At 42.1% G+C, this 25,555-nt stretch overlaps 1 protein-coding gene across 4 annotated transcripts in view; it reads left to right on the top strand.

Annotated features, from left to right (window-relative positions):
- Positions 1-25,555, top strand: part of PTPRM (protein tyrosine phosphatase receptor type M) — an 893,280-nt gene that overhangs the window by 408,743 nt on the left and 458,982 nt on the right. For all 4 annotated transcript variants that reach the window (XM_066353181.1, XM_066353183.1, XM_066353180.1 and 1 more), the window contains exon 6: positions 21,648-21,822. In XM_066353181.1, the coding sequence (XP_066209278.1) occupies positions 21,648-21,822 (175 nt within the window). The remainder of the gene's footprint in view (positions 1-21,647; positions 21,823-25,555) is intronic.

A 25,555-nucleotide genomic window follows, 5' to 3' on the forward strand; every position in this document is an offset into this window, starting at 1 on the left:
CTCAAAGAGTCACTTTAGAAGCAAATGTGGTCTTTCCTAAGCCTTGATTTTGTGCACCCCTTTGCAAGGCACTTTTATGCTCTGTTGCAAAATTTGGTTCCCCAATTTACCCTTTTAAAAATAATCTCTTGCCATTGGACCTCAATTAAATGTAATAGAGATATATTGTACTTCTATTAAGGATAATCTATTTGAGTTCTTGCCATGACAACAGAGCTATGTCACAGTAATTGATGCATGAAAATGATTCTACTCATTTTCTTTCTTTTTTGTATGATGTATAATTCAATATGAGTTCTTAACTTGAGAAGCATTATTTTCTAAAAAATAATATTCACTTGGAATAAAAATATTTTTGTTGTTGGCCCAGAGATTTTTTTTTTCTTTTTAAAGTTTGGTATATAATTCCACTTGACTGTATATAAGCTACCCAACTGAGAGAAAAAAAGTATTTTTCATCAGCCTAATAATTTCTCGCATTTCTTTTCTGAGCTCAAATAATATCCTGTTTTTGAGAGAAAAGCGAAAATCTTGAGATCTTTGTAACTTAAAACGATTCTTGACTTATTCTCATAAAAATAGTTCCTCTGGGCCCTGGCCGGTTGGTTCAGTGGTAGAGCGTTGGCCTGGCGTGCAGGAGTCCCGGGTTCGATCCCCGGCCAGGGCACACAGGAGAAGCGCCCATCTGCTTCTCCACCCCTCCCTCTCTCCTTTCTCTCTGTCTCTCTCTTCCCCTACCGCAGCCAAGGCTCCATTGGAGCAAAAGTTTGCCCGGGCGCTGGGGATGGCTCCATGGCCTCTGCCTCAGGCACTAGAGTGGCTCTGGTTGCGACAGAGCGACTGCCCGGAGGGGCAGAGCATTGGCCCCTGGTGGGCGTGCCGGGTGGATCCCAGTCAGGCGCATGCGGGAGTCTGTCTGACTGCCTCCCCGTTTCCAGCTTCAGAAAAATACAAAAAAAAAAAAAATAGCTCCTCTGACCTATAGAATTTTGCTCATAAATGAATAAATTATAAATTGTATTAATATCATTTACATTACTGACCTCAACAGATGTGTTTAAAAAAATAACTACAACTTCATTTGCCGATACTGCTGTGTGCTAGGTGTTCTGATAGGCTATGTTCAGGCATTTTTTTCCCCTCACCTGTTCCCCAGGAGGACTCTCTTATATGCCTGTTTATAGAAGAAACTGAGGCTCAAGAAGCTCAGCGTTTGTTTTTTGTCGTTGTTTTTGTTTTTTTTGTTTGTTTTGTGTTTTTTTTTTTTTTTTTTTTTTTTTTTTTTTACAGTGACCCATTGCTAGTAACAAGAGTAAGGATTTGAACCAGGCCGGGTAAATCCAGAATCTACCTTCGTCACCATGCTGCCTGGTGCCTAGTACAAAGACACAGATATTTCCTCAGGGATTCATAAACATCATGTAGTGATTTAAGTTATAATATTTATCAGAATTTAAAATTAAAGTTATATTCCCATGTGTGAAATTTTGCCTTGACTTTTGTGTTAAGTGATGTATATACATATGGTCAAACTTTCTTGGTGGCTTTTCAGTTTCATTTTTAGATAATGAGGGAAAAATCGTAACTGTATTTGAGAACAGTTTTGCTATTATATATAAAAGCCTCAAAATGATTTGAAAAGGAGTAAAATTACGGTTCCTTGGACAAGCTTAACTGGGGTATTTTGCACCATATATATTAAAGCATAAATTTAACATCTCTTACCATCATAGAAAATACCAGGAATACATAAAAAAAGGACTGTCTGCAGTTGCTATAGGAACCATTTGCTCCTTAAAAATTATGAGCTGTTGAAATCACATCCATTATTGTTTTAGTCTGTTAAATATTATATATATATATATATATAATATATTATATATATATATATATATAATATTTAACATTAACAATCCATTATTGTTTTAGTCTGTTAAATATTATATATATATATATATATAATATATTATATATATATATATATATATAATATTTAACATTACGACAGAAACCATCAAAAGCCTTTGAAGCACATATAATGTGTTTTAATTTAGTATGATTTTGGATTACCATAATTTAAAGCTAAAGATTTATTTTACAGTATGACATGTCTGGGGAGATTTTAGGAGAAATTCATTAATAAATTTTACTTAGTGGTATCACCTAGTTTAGTCAACTGCGGTACGAGCAGCTGGAGTTTTGAGTAGGATGCTCCAGGTAGAGAGAGAGGTAGAGCCGGGGCAGCAGTGGGATTTCTCCTCCAGGCAACCTGAAGTTCTCCTGGCTAGAATGTGAAATTGAACTTTAAAAACTGCAGGTCAGAGGCCCTGGCCGGTTGGCTCAGTGGTAGAGCGTCGGCCTGGCGTGCGGGGGACCCGGGTTTGATTCCCGGCCAGGGCACATAGGAGAAGCGCCCATTTGCTTCTCCACCCTCCCCCCCCCTCCTTCCTCTCTGTCTCTCTCTTCCCCTCCCGCAGCCAAGGCTCCATTGGAGCAAAGATGGTCCGGGCGCTGGGGATGGCTCCTTGGCCTCTGTCCCAGGTGCTAGAGTGGCTCTGGTCGCAGCAGAGCGACGCCCCGGAGGGGCAGAGCATCGCTCCCTGGTGGGCAGAGCGTCGCCCCTGGTGGGCGTGCCAGGTGGATCCCGGTCGGGCGCATGCGGGAGTCTGTCTGACTGTCTCTCCCCGTTTCCAGCTTCAGAAAAATACAAAACAAACAAACAAACAAAAAAAACCTGCAGGTCAGGAAGGTTTGGTTTGGAGGGCAGAAGAGAAAGGCATCAACAACTAATGTTAAGGACTGTTTGCTTTGGACCCAGGAACCCTGAAAGCATTTATTCTGTTTCTTTCCTTGTTTCATCAAAAGGTTCATTTGTTTCTCTTCTAAGAATCCACCGCTGGAAAGGGCCCTGCTTTGAATTTCCCATAATTGAGGGCCGAGGGCCCTGACCCTCAGCCTCCCCTGTCGCCTCTTAGCGAGCCAGGCCTTGGAGCCAGGGGCCTGGAGAGTCTGGGCACTGTGAGGATCTCCAGGGTTTTCTTCTCAGTTGATTCTTACTGGACTTGAAGGAAAAAAACATTTTCCTAGGAGGTTTCTGTATCTGCTGTAGGAGCCGTGAAAGCCCTAGAAGTTGTTCAGTCCGGCAGTCTGGAATCAGGTACCGAGAAAACAGGTGGAGTGACATTTATTTAGGTCTTTCCTTAAGAGGAAAGGAAAAATTTGATGACTTTTGATTGGTTTTCATTTCAAAAATTTGTTTAGGACCATACAAAGTAGAGAAGAGACAATCCCTGCTGCTCAGAGCGCTGGTGTGTCCAGTGTGAGACGAGGCCACAGACATCCGAGTGACAGGCAGTGGCAGCCAGGAAGTTCAGACAGCAGAGGAATTGCCCAAGTGTAATAAAATTATGTTTGTCTCAGTTATAAGAAGTTTCTGTAGGATGCTGTGGCAGCATGTGCACATGCACAGATGATGACGAAACACCGTGTATACAGCGGAGCAGCCCATGGTCATGCCAGTCGAGATGTGGACGGTACAGAGGAAAGTGCAATGTGTTCTGTGGCTCGCTAAATTCGAATCTGTGACCAAAGTGCAACGTGAATATCGGCATGTTTATAATGAAGCGCCACCACATAGGAATAACATTACTCGGTGGGATAAGCAGTTGAAGGAAACCGGCAGTTTGGTGGAGAAACCCCGTTCTGGTAGGCCATCAGTCAGTGACGAGTCTGTAGAGGCTATACGGGATAGCTACCTAAGGAGCCCTAAAAAATCTGTGTGTGAGCCCACATCGAACTGCACTGACTAGGTATGAAACTGGGAGAGTTTTCCTTTTATTTGGTGCAGATTTCACATTTCTATCGTCTTTTTTTGCTTTCCTGTGACCGGTCAAAAGTGCACCATGACTTTACGGACACACTGTAAATTGCCAATTGCTTCATCTATACTTCTGCCTGCTTCCCCGCTGATTATTTTGAATCAGTCTCAGCCTTCTTATCAATTATCTTGTAAATGTTTCTCTGAAACAGGGTTTTGCAGACATTTTCTGTCAAGTACCGGAGAGCAAACCTTGGAGGCCAGTCCTCTTTGTCTCAGCGATTCTGTTCTTCCGTTGCGGCCAGAAAGCAGCCGCAGACGACGTGTAAAGGCGTGTGACCGTGTTCAGTAGTCAAATTCCATCTCACTTTCATTATCACAAAATATTATTCTTTTGATTTGGCCTACCACTTAAAAAATGTAAAGACCATTCTTAGCTTGAGAGCTGTACAAAGTGGAGGGGAGGATTTAGCCTCAGACCCTCGCTCTAAAAGATGAGAGTCCTTAAAATAATAGTATTAGTCACTATGTAAGCCCCCCAAAAACAGTCAGTGTTCACATTTCCTTGACTGTCTTATAAGTTTATTTCTTTCAACAAGTTGTTTGAATCACGATTGCAGTAAAGTTCATACTTTGAACTGGATGATGATCCCCTGCATGCTTTTTGTATCTTGGGTTCTCCATCCACTCCCCCCTATTTATGATGCCTGTTTTTGCTGTTGAACCTGTGTTTGTCCTGTCCTGGGTCCCCTATCTTGAGTTTTGATCATTTCCTTCCAGTGGTGTCATTTAAATGTGCTCTTCCTTGTATTGTATATATTTCTAGGAAATTAGGTCTCTTTTTGTGATATTATCAGCCATTGATGATTATTCCTACATTTATTAATTCATTGAGAGTTGGATTGCAAAATGGTTCAATTATATATGTCCTTCTTTGTTTAGTCGCTAGAATACTTCTAAATAGAAAAGCTCTTTCTTATCGACTGTTTGGTAACCCTGATATGTATACATCATGAAGGGAAAATGGCATAAATACTTGGTTATTTGTCTTTTTTTTTTTAGCAAGTTTCTAAAATAGTTGAGATAGTTCACTGGTATCACCTAAAAGTGAACAAGTGGGTTATTAATATGATTATCATTGTTTTTATTGTCATTATCATTAACGTGTAGACTTAAACACATTTGCTGTGTTTTGATCTATCATACTTATCTTTGTTGCCTCTTAAATCTTCTGAAAGAGCAGGGCTTACTCATGGTGGCGGTTCCTGTCCTGGGCCATCTCAGATGGCTTTCTTGCTTTCTGGTGTGACAAATATTCCAGACTTATATTTTTACATTTTCTACCTTAATGATCTAGAATCAGCCATTTCTTCGGGGAATCTTCATTCTTCATTAGTGGGACCTGGTAATTAGAAATTATAACTTGACCATAGAAGTACTCATTACTGCTATTTAATGTTTCTAGATCTTCCCATCAGACAGAGATAGGATATATACATCTACACACATACATTAATTTACAAATAAAAGCTATGTCCTGAGATTATTCTGACAATTACAATTCAAACCCAGAATTACAGAGCTGTTAGCCTTCATTATCTTGCATCTTTATCTTTTTTCAACTATGTTTTCAGAAAGAGCTATAAATTTTAAGGCATATTGATTGAGAAAAACCGATGTTCTTAGCAGACCATGTTTATGACTAGTCTGGCCTTTGAGATCATGAGGGATGATGCAGGCACTGCCATCTTCCTCATATCAGAGTGCTGTTATTATAGTTTTGAAATAAACAGGGTCGGGTCCTTATCATCCACACCCACATCTTTAGCCCAAAGGAAATGTCAGTGTTAGGCTCCTTCGTTTGATGTGGCTAGGTTAATTCAGTCGACAGTAGGAGATTTGATTTTAGGACTAAAGAACTTATTTCATTGGTATTTTTATTCATTGATTATGTATATCCTGTATTATTTGCATGAGTTTCTAAATAAAATTTAGATACCAGTGGCTTATAAATAATATTATTCAAATATTACAAACATATAATTAACTGAGTTATGTCTAAATATCAGAATGAGATTCTAAATATCTATAATCAAATATTTTACTCAAATATGCCTATAAAACTATTATATGTTCAAATAATTTATCACTTTGGATATCTGCCTATTACTTGGCAAGCTGTATATCCATTATTAGCCCAGTGGTAGTCAACCTGCTCCCTATCCAGCTTTCATGGTGGGCGGTAGTGGAGCAACCAAAGTATAAATAAAAAGATAGATTTAACTATAGTAAGTTGTTTTATAAAGATTTATTCTGCCAAACAGCGAAAATCCGACAGAAAGTACTGTTAAGTAATTATTATTATATGCTTTAACTTGCTGTAACTCTGCTTTATAAATTTTATAAAGTAAAGTTACTTCCCTACTTTATAAATCATCACTACTGTGGAACTGGTGGGTGGTTAGAAAATTTTACTACTAACAGAGATACAAAAGTGGGTGGTAGGTATAAAAAGGTTGACTATCCCTGCTAGCCAATTCAAGTATACAATCAATATACATATACATATATTTCTAGTGTATGCTAATGTAAGTAAGTATTTCTGATTCTAGTATTCAAAATTGATAAATGTATGGGATAGCTTGGTTATGGCCTAGAAACTAAAGGTTGGCACTATCTTTATTATTATTTTTAGATGAGAGAAGGGGAGATAGTGAGGCAGACTCCACATGTGCCTAGATCGGAAGCTACAAGGCAACCCTATCTGAGGCCAATGCTCAAGTATTGAGCTATTTTTAGTGCCCGAGGCTGATGTGCTCCAAAGAAATTATCCTCAGCACTCAAGGCCACACTCGAAACAATCAAATCACTGGCTGTGAGAGGGGGAGAAGGGGAGAATGTGGAGAGGGAGAGATGGTTGCTTCTCCTGTGTGGACCACGAATTGATCCCAGGACATCCATAAGATGCTCTATCCATTGAGATACCAGCCAGGGCTGGCACTAACTTATTTTTTATTAAAGTAAAAAATATATGGGCTCCTGAAGGTAGATTTGTTGAAGTATTCAATTATTATTGGATTTAGATTACAAAAAATGTTTTAAACAAAATTATTCTAAACCCTGCTGGTATTATTGGAGATCCCAGTGCTAAGAATTTCAATCAGGATCTTATGAATGAGCATATTTGAAAGAGGGATAGTAGAAACTATTTTCTCTATTGAATAGATGAGAGTACAGTTTAATCCCCACCTATATGGCTAGGGAAGGGTGACTGGCCGGTATCTCTTCGAAGCTTGTGCACTCAGGCTACAAAATGCCTGGGATTGATTAATTTGCTACAAGTGCTGCTAGCTTCCCAGACATCAATTTCTTTCAATCATTGCTCTGATTATTGCAAAACTATTTCTGAAAGACTTAATATGTATCTTTTTTGCTGGTAAATTACTGCTCATTTAGAAGTCCTAGAGTTAGTCCACTGCATAAAGAAGGTTGTTAAGTCTGATTTAAATAACTATAAGTACTTTTTTTTTTCTAGCTTGCTAAAATTGAAATACATGCATGTTTAAAGATACTCTTGCATCTATAAAAAGCTGTATTTAACCCACCAAGATCATTTCCTCTCAGATATGTCCATTATGGTGGTTTTATTCAGTTAACAAAAGATGGGTCAGCAATTTTTTAAACTGCCCTGGACATTCAGGTGCCAGGCTTTGCACGGAGTGTGGGGTTTTGTTCTGACAATTGGGTGCTAGGCTCTCTCGCAGTGAAGCCATCACTGGTGATTTCTTTGTCCTGGTGTAACGGTATTAAAATCATAGAGCTCCCATCCTTAGCAGGACTGCCTCTTTCTAACTGTGAAAGCTGAGAGAAAACTGGCAGACATATTTGCTATCTCTACTTAAATGCACATTTGTATCACTTTGTTCTGCCAGGATAACAAAACATTTCCTTGTTGGGCTGCTAGGTGCTGAGGAGGGCTGGAGGTTCTGAACACATTGTCCTATTTGGTCCTCCCTGCCATGTGGACAGGCACACAAGGAAAGGGATTTGTGTGCCTTTTCACACCTCCGTGCATCAGAGAAAACCAGCTGGCACTGTTTCCCACACTTCCCTGTTTAATTCTGACCCAAGGGAAGGTCTCTGGAGACCGAAAGGCATCTTCAAAATCAGCTTGTTCAGTCATCCATTTCAGTGCCTAAATCCCTTTCAGTATTGCCACCAGCCCTCCCTGTGCTGCATCAGGCCTGGTTTTCATGCTAGCGAAATAGAAATACACAATCTGGCAAAGACCGCTGCCTTTGTGGGACTTGTGTTCCGCTAGGAGGGAAATAGATAATGACCATAGCAAGTAAGCAAATATTATTCCAGTGAGTGATCAGTGGCGTTCGGAAGAAGTTAGTCCAGAGACGGGGGACAAGCAGTGCCATGCAGGAGCAGGATTCAGTTTTAAACCTGGGGTCCAGGTGGGTGTCACTGTGACTATTTGAGTAGTGACTGAAAGAAGAGGTGGGGTGACCTGTAGGGAGAAGTCGGGGAGAGCAATCAGGGAAGGGGAAGGCAGAGGAGCCAAGGAGGCGTGTTCCCTGGTGAAGAGACGTAAGGTTGGAGCTGAGGGAATGAGCAGAGTGGGGGGCTGTAGCAGAGTGATACTGGGGTGTGGGGGGGAGATGGTGACAGGGTGTGCAGTGGGTAAGGCTGCTTGTGTACATTCTTGGAGGTCACTCTTTTACCCAAATCTAAAAATGGAAAGTGCAGCATGTATATAATTTAATGGCAAAACCTGCCCATTTTTTGTAATTCATTTGATGACAGAACATGACCTGAACTAAAATGAAGCTATCGATGACCTCTATTTTCCCTTCTTATAATCAATCTTCATATATATTTAGTAAGACATAAACAGACAGACAGGAAGGGAGAAAGATGAGAAGCATCAATTCTTCTTTGTGACACCTTAGTTGTTCATTGATTGTTTCTCATACATGCCTTGACCAGGGCAGGGAGTGGGGCTCCAGCTGAGCCAGCGACCTTTGGGCTCAAGCCAGTGACCATGAGGTCATTTCTATGATCCCACACTCAAACTGGCAACCCCGCACTGAAACAGGCGAGTCCAAGCTCAAGCCAGTGTGGGGTTTCGAACCTGGGTTCTCAGCGACCCAGGTTGACCCTCTATCCATTGCACACTGCCTGGTCAGGCAGTATTAATAGTTTTTGATGCAGAAATATCAGTGTGTCTGGTTACAGGCTCATTGTGTCAATGACTCAGGCTATCCTGAGGGCATCCCATTATAAACAGCATACACAGCTTTTTAAAATTAAAAACATATATGAATTCTGAACCACATTTTACCCAAGAGTTTCAGCTAAGTGACAGATCCCCATGGTCGTGACACTCAAGTACAGCTCCCATTTTACACACCTGGTCTTTTATTGGAAGATGGCTGTCCTCTCCCTTTTAAGCCTTCTGTTTTTGGCCCCTAGCAGCCCTTCCACTGAGGAGACGATGAGGGCGACGGTGTCCCATCATGGTCCTCTGAGCAAGCCTGCTTCTCCCGTGCGCCTCAGAAAGCAGGATTCCAGGAACACGCTGCTGACTTCTGGGGCTGGCTGGTAGCACCACCTCTCCAGATAATTTATTCCTATTAATACAACTGAAATGGAATTAGATTTTAAAATATCCATTTTCCCATCTTCCTAAACCTCTAGGTGATAAAGGTACTCCTAGGTCACATGCCCAGTTACCTACTTGGAAACTCTGATTTTTTTTTATTATAATTTTATTTTTTTTAATGGGGTGACATCAATAAATCAGGATACATATATTCAAAGATAACATGTCCAGGTTATCTTGTCGTTCAATTATGTTGCATACCCATCACCCAAAGTCAGATTGTCCTCTGTCACCTTCTATCTAGTTTTCTTTGTGCCCCTCCCCCTTTCCCTCTCCCTCTCCCCCCTTCCCCCTTAACCACCACACTCTTATCAATGTCTCTTAGTCTCACTTTTATGTCCCACCTACGTATGGAATAATGCAGCTCTGATTTCATAAGGAAGAAATACAGGATTGATCGACATTTGTTTAGACTGATGTTCATCTTGTTAATTTAAATCCCTTGTTAGGCTTTGTGAGAGTCTTTTTTTTATTTTTTATCCCATTTTATTCATTCATGTGCTGGTTAATTGTCATCTGTACATTCTACAGTCACATCTAAGACTTTGTCAAAGGCATTAATAAACCTGTTGGAGGAATCAAGGAAGTAACCTGGGCCCAAGCACCAGAAACATACTCAGTCTGGCAAGCAGCCGTGTGCTCTGGTGGGTCACAGGTTTCTAGCCCACCTGACCTGCCTGGCATTTCTCCCCATTGCTCTCCTCTTGTCCACAGCGATTGTGTGGGCGATCTGCCTTGTCCGTGGTCATAGACCCAGGTCTTCCTCTTTTCTGACTGCCCAGGAAACAGGATTTGACACTAACAGACTGAAGGGTGAGACCGCCCCCCCGCTCCACCCCACCCCATTCTCTGAGGACATGCTCTCATTTCTCCTTTATTATTAGCTCAGCTGTGGATTGCTTCATTATGTAGGTGATCTGCTAGGACAATTGAGCTAATATAGAACCTAAAGTTCCTGTTGGACCTGACATTTTTCAGCATCAAGAAATAAGGGGACTGTTGTAATAGTATGAATGTCAAGATTTCAGAGGAGAAGAATGACTGTTGTCCGAGGAGTGGCCCTCTCTCCTGGGGGACTTAGGTCTCCTCCAGTGTCTGAGCTGTCGCTCTGCTCTCACGCCTGTGCCTCTCTGTCCCTGACTGGACTCTGTCGTGCTTCCTCCTGGGGCTCGTCCGGTATCTCTCCGTTCCTTGGTGACCTTGTCTCTGCACTGTTCCCGGCCCTCTCTTTCTACTTTCATGTCTCAGTTTTTTCCTCTTATACTTTCAGTCTGGCCGCCGCTCTCCTGCTGCTCCCCTGCCTCCCCGAGACTTCTGTGGCTGGTCCTCTGCTCCCCTCATTCCCCTTGTGGGAGGCCTCAGTGGTTGCCAGTCTTGAGGCAGCCATGCTAGCTCACATTTTCAAAGGGGGGGCTTTCTTTCTACTTGTCTGATATTGCTGGTAATGCCACAAATTTAAATATGCATCAATATGAGTGATTAATCTTATAGATATTTAAATATTGTCATGCATCCCTAATTCTAAGCATACAATTTAGTAGTGTTATATGCTTTTCTGTTAAATTATCTTAAGCACACATAATCTTAGTTTGGTTTATATAATCCATTTTTAGAAATTTATACGTATAGATATTGAAGATGTGAATTTTTAGAAATATCCTTGTCTTGTGGAAAGATGTCAGTGTAGGCTCCACCTTAGAATATGATAGGGGTTTTAGCAGTCTTGAAAATATTAAAAATATGATTCTAGGCCCTGGCTGGTTGGCTCGGTGGTGAGTGTTGGCCGGGGCCTGTGGAAGTTCCGGGTTTGATCCCCAGCCAGGGCACACAGAAGTGCCCATGTGCTTCTCCACCTTCCCCCTCCCACAGCTAAGGCTCCTCTGGAGCAAAGTTGGCCCGGGCACTGAGGACGGCTCCATGGCCTCTGCCTCAGGCACTAGAATGGCTCCAGTTGCAACAGAGCAATGCCCCAGATGGGCAGAGCATCGCCCCCTAGTGGGCTTCCCGGGTGGATCCCGGACAGGGACATGCGGGGTCTGTCTCTCTGCCTCTCCTCTCTCACTTCAGAAAAATACAAAACAAACAAAAAAGGTATTTGTTTAATTTTAAAATATGATATATTAAGACAAAAACTGAATTTGTACTGTAGAAGCTACATAGTATCACCAAAATAAATAAAAATATTCTCCTGAATATCTGATTTTTTTACCCAAGATAAGAAGAGCTTCCCTGGCCGGTTGGCTCAGCGGTAGAGGGTCGGCCTAGCGTGCGGAGGACCCGGGTTCGATTCCCGGCCAGGGCACACAGGAGAAGCGCCCATTTGCTTCTCCACCCCTCCGCCGCACTTTCCTCTCTGTCTCTCTCTTCCCCTCCCGCAGCCAAGGCTCCATTGGAGCAAAGATGGCCCGGGCGCTGGGGATGGCTCTGTGGCCTCTGCCCCAGGTGCTAGAGTGGCTCTGGTCGCAATATGGCGACGCCCAGGATGGGCAGAGCATCGCCCCCTGGTGGGCAGAGCGTCGCCCCATGGTGGGCGTGCCGGGTGGATCCCGGTCGGGCGCATGCGGGAGTCTGTCTGACTGTCTCTCCCCGTTTCTAGCTTCAGAAAAATTAAAAAAAAAAAAAGAAGAGCTTTTTTTTTCTATTGTGTACTATTTGGGAAATATTAATAAGAAAAAGTCAGTGATGTAGGCCAATTTTCTGTCCTGTTTGATCTATTTGTGATATTCAGAAAGAGTTAGAAAATAAATTGATGTTAGGAGCTATTTGAACTCTCATTAAAAACACAGTTCTTGTAAAGAGCTACAAACTCACTGTAGAGCCTTTTATGTTATCCATGAAAAAAAACCGTTTAAATTTTTTATTCTCTTTGACCTAATAATTTTAGGAAATAGGAATTATCCTAAAATCATTTATGATAGTTCAAAATATAAATAATTTAAATGTACAACAGTAGTATGATATTTCTGTAAATAATGGCTATAGCCATGAAGTGATATATATTAAAAAGCATGTTTTTGAAATTATCCAATGCTATGAAAAACTCTACAAATATCATAGGAAAGTAAACAAAGAGATAAGCCCTCATGTATATTTTAGACCACTGTTGTAAGGTTTAACTTATAATAATGTATAACAGAAAAAACCCAACCAAAATACCTTAAAGTATTTATCTCTGAGTGATGGGATTATATAGTTTTTAGAATGTTTATAGTTTTACTTTTGTATATAAAAAAACAAATTTCTCTAGTAAATATATATTTTAAAATTTTATTTATTCATTATAGAGAGAGGAGAGAGAGAGAGAGAGAGAAAAGGGGAGAGGAGCAGGAAGCATCAACTCCCGTATGTGCCTTGACCAGGCAAGCCCAGGGTTTTGAACCGGCAACCTCAGCGTTTCCAGGTTGATGCTTTATCCACTGCGCCACCACTGGTTAGGCTCTAGTAAATATTTGAATTAAAAAAATCACTTCTCTCTTTATTGTTCTGAAGACTCTACTGGTGTAGGTCTGCCCTGCCTGCGGTCTTCCGTTGCCTTGCAGGTCTGCAGAGCGCTCTGCCCTCTGGGTTCTGTGTGGGCCCAGCCCGCCTGGCGGCTAACGCCTTTCCCTCGCATTTCTCTCCGACCCGCTTGGACATACCACCCCTGCTTTGTGCCTGCCATTCTAGTCTCCACTTAACTCACCATCACCATATATTATCTGAAAACAATTTCTTTCCTGTGCTCCAGATTATTTTAGTGCTGTCTTCAAACGTTAGGTGCAAAAACAGGAGTTTGTGCTGTTACACTGTTTTAATATCCATAATATGAAATTTACCATTTTGGCCATTTTTAAATGTACAGTCAGTGGCATTAAGTACATTCATATAACTGTTATCACTGTTACTTACAAAACTTTTCATCTCTGGAAAGAAAAACCATTAACAAAGAACTCCTTTCTCTTCTCTCCCTCAGGCCCTGGTAGCCTTCATTCTATTTTTTGTTTCTGTGAATTTGCCAGATCTAGAAACCTCTTATAAATGGAATCATATTGTACTTGTCTTTTTTGTGGCTTGTTTCTTTCACTCAGCGTTGTCGAGGTTCATGCATGCTGTAGCGTGTGTCAGAGTATTCTTCCTTTCTTTTTTTTTTTTTTTTCATTTTTCCAAAGCTGGAAACGGGGAGGCAGTCAGACAGACTGCCGCATGCGCCCAACCAGGATCCACCTGGCATGCCCACCAGGGGGCGATGCTTTGCCCCTCTGGGGCGTCGCTCTGTTGCATCCAGAGCCACTCCAGCGCCTGAGGCAGAGGCCACAGAGCCATCCTCAGTGCCCGGGCCATCTTTGCTCCAATGGAGCCTCGGCTGCGGGAGGGGAAGAGAGAGAGAGAGAGAGGAAGGAGAGGGGGAGGGGTGGAGAAGCAGACGGGCGCCTCTCCTGTGTGCCCCAGCCAGGAATCGAATCCAGGACTCCCGCACGCCAGGCCAATGCTCTACCACTGAGCCAACCGGCCAGGGCCATCCTTTCTAAGGCTGAATGAAATTCTATTGCATATATCAGTGGTTCTCAACCGGTGGGTCGTGACCCCGACGCGGGTCGAATGACCAAAACACAGGGGTCGCCTAAAGCCATCGGAAATACATATTTATTATACAATACATTTTTAAATAAAATATGTGTTTCCGATGGCTTTAGGCGACCCCTGTGTTTTGGTCATTCGACCCCCGCCGGGGTCGCGACCCACAGGTTGAGAACCGCTGGCATAGATAGACCACATTTTCTTTGCCCATAGATTCATCAATAGACACGTTTGTTGTTCACATTTTGGCTATTGTGAATAATGCTGCTGTGAGCACTGTCATATAAGTATCTGTTTGAGTCCTTGTTTTTATTTCTTTTGGGTTATCTCTAGGAGTAGAATTACAGAGTAATATGAGAATTCTATGTTTAACTTTTCAAGGAATTGATAAACTGTTTTTTATAGTAACTGCATCATCCCCACCAGGAATACACAAGGGTTCCATTTGTTGAACATCTTTACCAACACTTGTTATTTTTTTTTTCTTTCTTTGTGTGTGTGTGTGTATGTGTGAGTGTGGGCGTGCATGCACGCACGCACACACACTCACACAGTCATCCTACTGGATATAAAGTGGTATCTCATTGTGATTTTGATTTGCATTGCCCTGTTGACTAATGATGTTGAGCATTTTTTCATGTGCTTATTGGCTATTTGTACATCTTCTTTGGGGGGAAATGCCTATTTATGTCTTTTGCCCATTTTAAAATTGGAATATTTGGTTTTTGTTTTCCTTGTTATTGAGTTCAGGACTTTTTTATGTATTCAGGATAGTAATCCATTATCAGATATATAATTTGTCAGTATTTTCTGCCATTCTATTGCTTGTCTCTTCACTCTTTGTTGTTGTTTTTTAAAGCACTAAGTTTATTTTTTTTTAATTTTTAATTTATTTATTTTTACAGAGACAGAGAGTCAGAGAGAAGGGTAGAGAGGGACAGACAGACAGGAACGGAGAGATGAGAAGCATCAATCATTAGTTTTTTGTTGCGCATTGCAACACCTTAATTGTTCATTGATTGCCTTCTCATACGTGTCTTGACCGCGGGCCTTCAGCAGACTGAGTAACCCCTTGCTCAAGCCAGTGACCTTGGGTCCAAGCTGGTGAGCTTTTTGTTCAAACCAGATGAGCCTTCACTCAAGCTGGCGACCTTGGGGTCTCGAACCTGGGTCTTCCGCATCCCAGTCTGATGCTCTATCCACTGCGCCACCGCCCGGTCAGGCAGTTTCTTCATTCTTTGAATAGTGTCTTTTTATACTCAAAATTTTAAATTTTGATGAGTCTAGTTTATCTATTTTTTTCTTTTGTTGCCTGTGATTTTGGCGTCATATTTAAGAAAGCATTTACAAATCCATGGTGATAAAGATTTCCCCCCTATGTTTTCTTCTAAGAGATTTATAGTTTTTGCTCTTAATTTTATATACTTGATCCATTTTGAATTGATTTTTGTTTGTGGTAAACGACAAGGGTCCAGCTTCATTCTTTTGTATGTGGATATCCAGTTTTCCCTCTACTACTATTTGAAAAGACTATCTTTTCTCCATTGAATGGTCTTGGCACCCTTGTTGAAATCCACTGACCATGTATCTGAAGGTTCCTATTTTATTACATCAGTCTATGTCTGTTCTTATGCCAGTACTACACTGTGCTGTTGATGACTATAGCTTTGCAGTAAGTTTTGAAGTTCCGAAGTGAGTCTTACAACTTTTTCTTTTGTTTTGGCTACAGTGATAGCTTTTGAATAGAACTCTTACTAGTCTACCAGCCCTAAATTGACCTTAAAGATTTGCTCTATGGCTCTGACAAATCAGGATCATGACTGCAGCCCTGCACAAAGACATTTCAGTCAACAATGAACCACTTTACCACAGTGATTCCATAAAATTACCATGAAGCTGAAATATTCCTATCACCTGGTGACACCGTAGCATTATAGCACAACCCCACTACTCATGTGTCTGTGGTGAGGCTGGGATAAACAAGCCTACTGTGCTGGAAGTCTTAAAAGTATCATATAACACACAATTACGTACAGTGCAGAATACTGATAATGAAAATGAATACTATGTTACTGATTTATGTATTTACTATCCTATATTTTTAATCACTATTTTAGTATGGATTCTTTCCACTTATTACAAAGGTTTGCTGTAAAATAGTGTGTGGTGTTCTGACGGCAGCAGTTTCATACGTCCCAGGTTTCCTGAGTCTCTTGATTGCATCATTCTCTCCTGTGCTTGATTTAATCTCGTGTTTTATACATTAGTGTAGCCTTAGTGTGCAGTGTTTGTAAAGTCTCAATAGTGCACAGTAATGTCCCAGCCTTCACAGTCACTCACCACTCATTCCCTGACTCACCCAGAGCAATTTACAGCCCTGAAGGCTCCATCCAGGAGTGACCCATCCAGGTGTATAATTTCATATCTTTTATACCATATTTTTATTGTACATTTTCTATGTTTAGACACACAAATATTACCATTATGATATAGCGGCCTACTGTATTCAGTACAGTGCCATGCTGTATTGGCTTCTAACCCAGGAGTTAGAGGCTGTACCATATGTCCTAGGTGTGCAGTAGGTAGACCATCTCGGTTTGTGTACATGCTCTCTCCATGTTGTCTGCAAAATGAGAAATTGCCTACCAAGGCGTTTCTCAGAATGTATCCCCACTGTTAAGTAATGCTTGACTTTTCCACCTCGTAAAAGCCCCAAGCTTTTTCATTATCCTGATAGTCCTTGTATTAGTGTCCTATTGCTGCTATAACTAATTACCACAAGTTTAGTAGCTTCATTATCTTACAGATCTGGCAGTCAGAGGTCCTCAAATAAGATGATGGCAGGGCTGCTTTCTTCCGGAAGCTGTAGAGAGGAACCGGTTCCTTGCCTGTATGGCTTCTAGAGACCGTCTTCATTACTTGACTCATGGGCTCTTTCTCCATCTTCACACATCACTCCAGCCTTTGCTTCTGTGGTCATATCTTCTGCACTTGGCGCCCCTACCTTCCTCTGACATTGTTACGACGTCGGGCCCACCTTGTTAACCTAGCTTAATCTTCCCATCTCCAGATCCTTATTTTAATCACCTCTGCAAACTCCCTTTTGCTGTGCAGGGGAACATATTCATATTCCATATTCTGCGAACTAGGGAATAACGTCTTTGAGAGCCATTATTCTGCTTACCACAATCACTGTAGGTGGGCTGTGTTGCTGACTGAGGGACACACAGAATCTCTAAAATATCCTTCTATTTCCCCTATTGGTTTTCCTTGTAAATAAAGATGTTGTCTGATGTTAGGGTCCAGGGTATAAGTCTCTTAATTTAGCAACCTCATATTTCTATTCTACCTATGAAACATTTTTTTTCCCCACTGAGGCTATTATTACTAGAGTCAGAAAATACCAATTGGGTTCTAATTCTTGTGCACCCACAAAGCAAGTAAGCTATGTTTCTTGTCTTGTGGGCCTATAGTTTGCTAGAAAAGAAAATTGTTATTGTGATATAACATACTTTTTACTGACTTTATTTCTTAAATATCTTTAGAATTCTTCTCTCTCATCTCTTCTTTGAGCATTTGTTACTAAGAGATTGAAAAGTATATAACCAATTTCCCTCAATATTTTTCCCACACTCTCTTCTTCAGTCCATTATCATACCCATAGATGTGTTCATTTTACCCTTTTGTCTAAAATACTTCCTTTCCAGGCGTCAATATAAACGGTAATTCTCGACCTGTCATATTCCTTGGTGTGGTCTATATTGTGCTCATCTTTCTAGCCACATCACGGGCCGTTCCCAGAAGCGCTTCTGTTCTAGCCAGGTAGAATAAATTATACCGCCCCCATAGTTCCATGCTTTCGTGGCTTCTGACTCTTGCAGGGTTCTCACTCACTGGGCTCCACTTCTCTCCCGTCAGTGCCTGAGAAACTCCTGTTTATCCACAAGCCTGAACTCAAATAGCTTTTCTGCAAAGCCTCACGCCCCCTTCCTGTATGGTCCCCTTTTCCTGGGGTTACAGCAGAAGGCAGTGCATTGCTCTGTGCTGTGACTATTACCTTACTTTTTGGTTTTCTAACAACTGTAAATTCAGTTTGGTAAGGGATTGTTCTTTTAACTCCGTGCTCCCTGTATATTAATCGAGTATGTGCCCCTTAAAACATTTTTACTAAGTGTTGGTTGAATGGATGCTTGGATCCATCATGTACATCTGAATGATTTAATAGAAAATGACCTGCAGATTCGAGCCAGATTTTCGACTTGGTATAGTTCTTGAATAAAGATGGTTGCCAGTTAGCACTTGGTTTCTCTCTCCTATGTATTACTTCTCTTTAAAAAACGAAATCTAACTTTCTGTATGATTAATTATATGAAATTAAAAATAAATAGTCTGACCTGTGGTGGCGCAGTGGATAAAGTGTCAAACTGGAAACACTGAGGTTGCCGGTTCAAAACCCTGGCTTGCCTGGTCAAGGCACATATGGGAGTTGATGCTTCCTGCTCCTCCCCCATCTCTCTCTGTCTCTCTCTCTCTCTCTCTCTTCCCCCCCCTAAAAAAATTACTGTAAAATAAATAAATAAATAAAAATAAAAATGCTTTTCCCTGAGACTCATTAGAGTTGTATAGAGTTGTTAGTTTGAAGCTTTTTATTTAAATGAATAAATCTGTGGCATGAAGCTAACACCTATGAAGTAGTACTCCTCTCAACATGTGCATAAATTCAAAAAGGAGCTTTTCTTAGACTTAAGTGTCCTCTGTACAACCTTGAATGTTTGTGAAGGATCAGTAAGTTCATACTTTAAAAGTCTTTGAATAAACATTTTTTTGAGATAGACTTAGTCTATTAGGAAAACTATTACAGGATTAATAGAGAAGTGTATTCTTAGAAGATTCATGCCACAAGTAAACAAATAAGTAGATGGCCCTTTTTGTTAATGCTGCTGCTGTTGATAAACTAAACAAATGCTGACAGATATGAAATCTGTCTTACTTTAGGACTTAATTTTTCCCCCTCAAACCTGGAGATTAATTTTTTTTCAGTTCGATAAAAGATTAACTTCATTTTATAGAGCGGTAGGTCTAATATTCCTCCTACTGGTAGAATTCGATTATGTATTTATTTGAGGGGGAGGGTAGGCGACTCAATGTGTGAAATACAGAGAGGAATAATGGAATCAAAATGCTAGATTGATTTTGTTTTTCTAACTTCTTGGTGCCCTCCCTCTTCAGACCAAATTTAGGGGACAAAGAAAGACAAATTAAGGTATACATATAACTTCATATTCTGATTTAAAACTTTTTAGGCTATTAACAAAGCTGTTTAGATATATAATACTAAAAATGATGTTGATGGAACTCTTCTTCCTCACTCCTGATGTTTCCATCCTGTGGCAGGAACTGTACTAGTGCTTCACTCCTGCCAAGCAGGAGCTGCCCGGGCAGGAAGCTCTCAGCATGCACAGCCCAACCCCTTCTGTGGAAGCTCACTCCCTTATATAAGCCCTGTTTCTCCTGCCTGTGAGTTTTACAGCAGCTCCCAACATACAGGAGGCTTTGTGATTTTCTAGTGCGGCCTGTGGCTGTGTGGGTGAGTCTTTTTAATTCTGTGCTTCAGTATTAATTAGCAAGTCCATTGTTACTGCACATCAGCCATGTTCTACAGCATCAGTAAAAAAGGTGGTATTTTGACAGTCTGTCTGCCTTTCTCCTTGAACTCATGTGTGGGGCCAGTCATTATGCCAGTGTCCTTGCATACATCTTTAAAAGCTCACAGCAGCCATGAAAGTGAGTTTGTATCATTTTCTCATTACAGATGAGCAAAGGGAGGCTCTAGGGAGGTAAATCACTTTGAAGTTAGGTTTGATATCCTGGTCTGTCCGAATCCCAAATTCATGTCCATTAGGATATACTGTCAAAAAGAATATCACAGATAAAAAGCCTTTAAGGATTTTGCATAATATAAATCACCAGATACTACAGACGAGTTGTATTGTTTTATAGGTTAGTGTTTTCATAACTGCAAATACAAGCATTTAGATATAGCCTGCAGGCCCCTCAATGCACAGGTCTTGCCCCCTCCTCGGCTTCACCAGCTGCTGTCACTACATCCGAGGCCTTCAGCCTTTCTAACCATCTGAGCTTTCTGTACTGGCTCCTCTGACTAGAATCTTCCTCTCCCACCTTCCCCCTTCACCTGGTCACCTCCTACTTCTTCAGATCTCAGTTCCAATGTCACTTCCTCAAACTGACCTTCCATGGCTACCCTCTCTAAAGCTGGTCCACATTGTGACTTCTGCTAGCCACCCGATCCGTGCCTTCGCCACTCTAGCCACCATTGGTGAGGACGTGCTCAGGCATCCACTTCCCACTGGAGCCCCATGGGCACAGCAGCCACTCTGCTTTTGTTCACTGTTGTGAGCTACTTTCTTCATACAAGGCTAGCTTGGCGTTAGCACCCCAAAATGGTTGCCAGGTGAGTAATGGATATAGTGGTTGGAATTGTTCATTTGCTGTAAGGTCTTTGCTCATTGTTTTCTACTTAATACTTGCAAAAGGCCCTGGCCGGTTGGCTCAGCGGTGGAGCGTCGGCCTGGCGTGTGGGGGTCCCGGGTTCGATTCCCGGCCGGGGCACACAGGAGGGGCGCCCATCTGCTTCTCCACCCCTCCCCCTCTCCTTCCTCTCTGTCTCTCTCTTCCCCTCCCGCAGCCGGGGCTCCATTGGAGTAAAGATGGCCCGGGCACCGAGGATGGCTCTGTGGCCTCTGCCTCAGGTGCTGGAGTGGCTCTGGATGCGGCGGAGCGGCGCCCCAGAGGGGCGGGGCGTCGCCCCCTGGTGGGCGTGCCGGGTGGATCCCGGTTGGGCGCATGCGGGAGTCTGTCTGGCTGCCTCCCCGTTTCCAGCTTTGGAAAAATGAAAAATAATAATAATAATAATACTTGCAAAACACATTTTAAAGATAGCCTCTTTCCTGATAATTATATTTAAAAGAGAGAGAGAGAGGAGCTGCTCCTGTTGCATGCCAGTATCAGGTAACTGAACATATGCTTCTGCTGTGTGTTGTTTATGCAGGAGGACTATCACCAAGCATGGGCTGGTTCTTCAGACCTCCCCAACAGGGAATAGGCTAATGCCTGCTTATTCTTTAAATGTAATTCTTGATAAATTGTTTATTTGTTCATATCTAAAATGAGGTCCGTAATAGGGTACTGTGTGAGTTAATTTTGTTTCTTAACCAGGCATGTAAACAAGGATAAAATGTTATAAAAAGGCCAAATGTTGGCTGTTTGGGAGCAAAATAAATAATATTTTCATATGCTTTTTCTCTCCTCCTGTTGAGCTATTTTAACGTAATTAATACCTCGAAGGGGCAAAACCAAGATGTTTCTGCACACTTCATTTTGCATCCATCAATCTTGACATTGTTGATCACGGCGGAGTTTCAGTTTCCTGACCCATTGTTCTGGAACAGATGCCTTTGGGGAGTAAGCGACTGAATCCAGATCCGCATGGAGATGACACCGGTGAAATGTCATCAGGTGTCTTACAGTTTCGATGTGGCCTCTCATATTGCCTTTATGTCCTCCCTTCCCCCATTTATACAGGGTATTGATGGACGAGATGCTCCTTTGAAGGAAATAAAGGTGACCAGTTCCCGACGATTCATAGCCTCATTTAGTGTCGTAAATACGACGAAACGAGATGCTGGCCAGTACCGCTGCATGATTCGCACAGAAGGAGGTGTTGGAATATCAAACTATGCAGAATTGGTAGTTAAAGGTATTTACCATATTTTAATACCCAAAATAGTCTGTTAAAGTACATATGTTACACGGTTGTGAGTTCATTATTGTTTAAAGCTCAAACGTACCTTTGTATGTTTCTGAACAGTAATGTCGTGACAGGCTATATTGATGGACTGGATTTTAAGTACAAATTTTGCACATGAGCAGTATTTTTGGAAACTATTTTATTTATATTGGGTTATTTGTAGACAAAGCAATGAATGTGCTCTTGGCAAGTTCTTATTCCAACTCTAGGTAAGAGATTGCAACCTATACATTTTCTTTTTTAAGGAATGAAAAATTTTTTACTGCTAGGAAATCACCTAAAATGCAAATATTTACCAGCCAGGATTTTATGATAGCAGAATGGTTAATAAAAATGAAGCAGCATCAGTGTAAAAATGCTCAGTCATATCACACAAGCCGTATTGATAATTCTGAGTTAACATTTATAATGTTGCAGTTAGGTTCTCTTACCATACTTTTCATGACTAAGAAATTGAGCCATAATATTCAGGAAGGTTGGGGATAAGGGGAAAAAAGTGGGGGAAATAAGTTTTCTTTACCTGGTTTAGTGAGTGTGTGTGTGTGTGTGTGGAGGGGTTGCTGAGGAGTTTATAGTATTAAGCTGCTAAGGCAAGTCTTGGTCCCAGATGGAATCATTTGGACTTTAGATGTACCATAAGACATTCTTAGACAACTTGTCACAGGCCATTGCTGTTTTGTCCTAGCAGAACAGAAGCATAAAATTGATCTCTTTTACAAAGATGAGCTATTCATTTTGTCAGCAAATATTTCAATGCAGGCAGTCTTAAAAACTGAGTAGTTCAAACCCTAGCACAAGCGAGGTAGGCGTGGGCCAGCAGCTTACCCTCTCTCTGCCTGTTTCCTCATGTTTAAAATGGACAAGATATTGACTGACCAGGCGGTGGCCCAGTGGATAGAGCGTCGGACTGGGATACGGAGGACCCAGGTTCGAGACCCCAAGGTCGCCAGCTTGAGTGCAGGCTCATCTGGTTTGAGCAAAGCTCACCAGCTTGAGCCCAAGGTCACTGGCTTGAGCAAGGGGTCACTCGGTCTGCTGAAGGCCCACAGTCAAGGCACCTGTGAGAAAGCAATCAATGAACAACTAAGGTGTCGCAACAAAAAACTGATGATTGATGCTTCTCATCTCTCTCCGTTCCTGTCTATCTCTATCTATCACTCTTTCTGTCTTAAAAAAAAAAAAAAAAAAAAAAAAGACGATATTACCTACCCTGCAGCCCTTTCAGGAGGATCAAATGCAAAATGTGTATCAACAGCACTCAGAACAACGCACCTAGTAAGCAGGCAGCACCTGTTCCTGCCGTGATAGGGAGGAGGCCGCGGATAGGGAGATCCTTACTCTCTGCTCCAGTACAGTGCTGGGCTTCTTTGGGAATGCGTGTCAGTACAACTTTTCCAAATTCTGAAAAATTGAATGCCTACCCACTTATTTTTCCCTCCTCTGCCACACCCATATTGAATCAAAAGCTTGGAGGACAGAATGAGTTATGACATCTTTAGGTGACTTGGGCATGCACTTTTCTTGTGAAATCACCGCTGCAGCGTCAGTGACCCCGGCTTACAAGAGGCAGTGTTTCTCGGTGACAAGCAGTGTTAACCTGCGGCTGGGGTGTTTGGTGTCAGGAAGCGCACGTCTCTGCTTGAAAAGATATTTGCCCTAGCAGATCCATATGAATTTTGGTTTCTAGTGGATCTTCAACTAGCCTGTCTGGCCAGTGTTTGAGTTTAGGTGTGAGATCTACAAGGAAACAAACTCTTTGTAGGTGTGCTCACCAGCCCCTGCTGAAGCTCTCCAGGAAGGGAGGAGTGTCTCTACAGAAAATGGGCACCATTTACCACAAGGGTCCCCAAACTTTTTACACAGGGGGCCAGTTCACTGTACCTCAGACCGTTGGAGGGCCGGACTATAAAAAAAACTATGAACAAATCCCTATGCACACTGCACATATCTTATTTTAAAGTAAAAAAACAAAACGGGAACAAATACAATATTTAAAATAAAGAACAAGTAAATTTAAATCAACAAACTGACCAGTATTTCAGTGAGAACTATGCTCCTCTCACTGACCACCAATGAAAAAGGTGCCCTTCCAGAAGTGCGGCGGGGGCCGGATAAATGGCCTCAGGGGGCCACATGCAGCCCGCGGGCCATAGTTTGGGGACCCCTGATTTACCACCAAGTCCAGCAGAACAGCCTCGGTGTGCCCACGGCTGAGTTACTTACTATCTTTGTTAGTACATAATTTTCGTCTTGGGTTAATGCCTTGTGGTGGTTTCTGATGTAAGGTGCTGCGTTCGCTTCGCTGTGAGTAGCCAGTGCCATGATCTTGTGGCATCGTGCCTGTGTTGTGATCAGTGTGATGCAAACAAGTCACTTCTTTAAAAACTGCCTCTAGGGCAAAGTTAATTGTTGCGAGTTATAAGTGAATTAGACATGTCAGTCTGGCAGGACAAGCATAAACACAAAGAATGAGTGCGTTCTTATTCACCCTCATGCAGCTCATTTTCCTGCCTCAGGACAGCGCAGGGGTGCTGTAAGGCCAGTGGCTGTGGCCGTCACGACCGCGCAGGTTCCCATTGGATTCGGGCAGATGCTGAAGGCACAGTGGAGCTGGAAAGTGGTGGGCCATTCTGTTTATTCAAGTCTCATAATGGCAGATGAGCAAACAGGCAGGGCTCCCAAGCCCCTCAGCATCCCAGACTCACCCAGACTCACAGGCCCCCACCAGCCTCAGCACTCCCCAGCCAAACAGGCAGGGCAGAAATCAGGGCTCCCAAGCCCCTCAGCACCCCAGACTCACCCAGACTCACAGGCCCCCACCAGCCTCAGCACTCTCCAGCCAAACAGGCAGGGCAGAAATCAGGGCTCCCAAGCCTTGACTCGGTCTCTGGTTCTACAGCCTGGACTCATTCTCCAGACTCACCCTCCAAACACTCTCTCTCTCTCTCTCTCTCTCTCTCTCTCTCTCTCTCTCCGTCTCTCTATAACTCTCAAGCAAAACAATCTGGGGGGAAAAACTCCTTCATTCCCCAGCAAACAATGGCCCCTCCCAAGCAGGAAGGCAGTCCACAATCTGCAATCTGCTGCCCCGAGGGCGAGCACCCAGCCAAGCACCCAGCCTTCCACAGACTATACACACAAGGCACTGCCCCAGTGCAAGGTAGCAAACATAACAAACATTTGTTTACCCAACAGGTACCTTGGCTTATAGTGATCAAACTCTCTAGGCCTCTTTACAACCCTGCACATGGCCAAAGCTGGTGACACCTGGCTGCAGACATGGCTCCCCTCTGAAACTTGACTTTTTCTCCATTTACAATTTTATAGCCATATTTTACATGCATTTCATTTTAAAAAATGAAATAACATGGTGGATTCTACTAGTTCAATAAAGTATTAACTAGAGAGGATTACTTTTTTACCTCTACAACAACATTTTTAGGCCACCTGTGTATATTGTAACAGTTTTTTTTATATGCGTGTAATATTTGTTGTATCGAGTTCGTCACTTTCTTATGGCCACATACTGATTTGGCTCCTGCTTCCCAAATGAAGCCCAGGTCATATTTTTTTTAGCTATTACTCTTATCTTATTGATGACTGCCATTGCTTTTATTTCATTTTTTATTGCACTTATTGTGTTGGCGTTGGATAATAACATGATCTATGTTTCAGGAGTATA

The sequence above is a fragment of the Saccopteryx leptura genome, chromosome 11, assembly GCF_036850995.1.
Source record: "Saccopteryx leptura isolate mSacLep1 chromosome 11, mSacLep1_pri_phased_curated, whole genome shotgun sequence".
NCBI classification, from domain to species: Eukaryota; Metazoa; Chordata; class Mammalia; order Chiroptera; family Emballonuridae; genus Saccopteryx; species Saccopteryx leptura.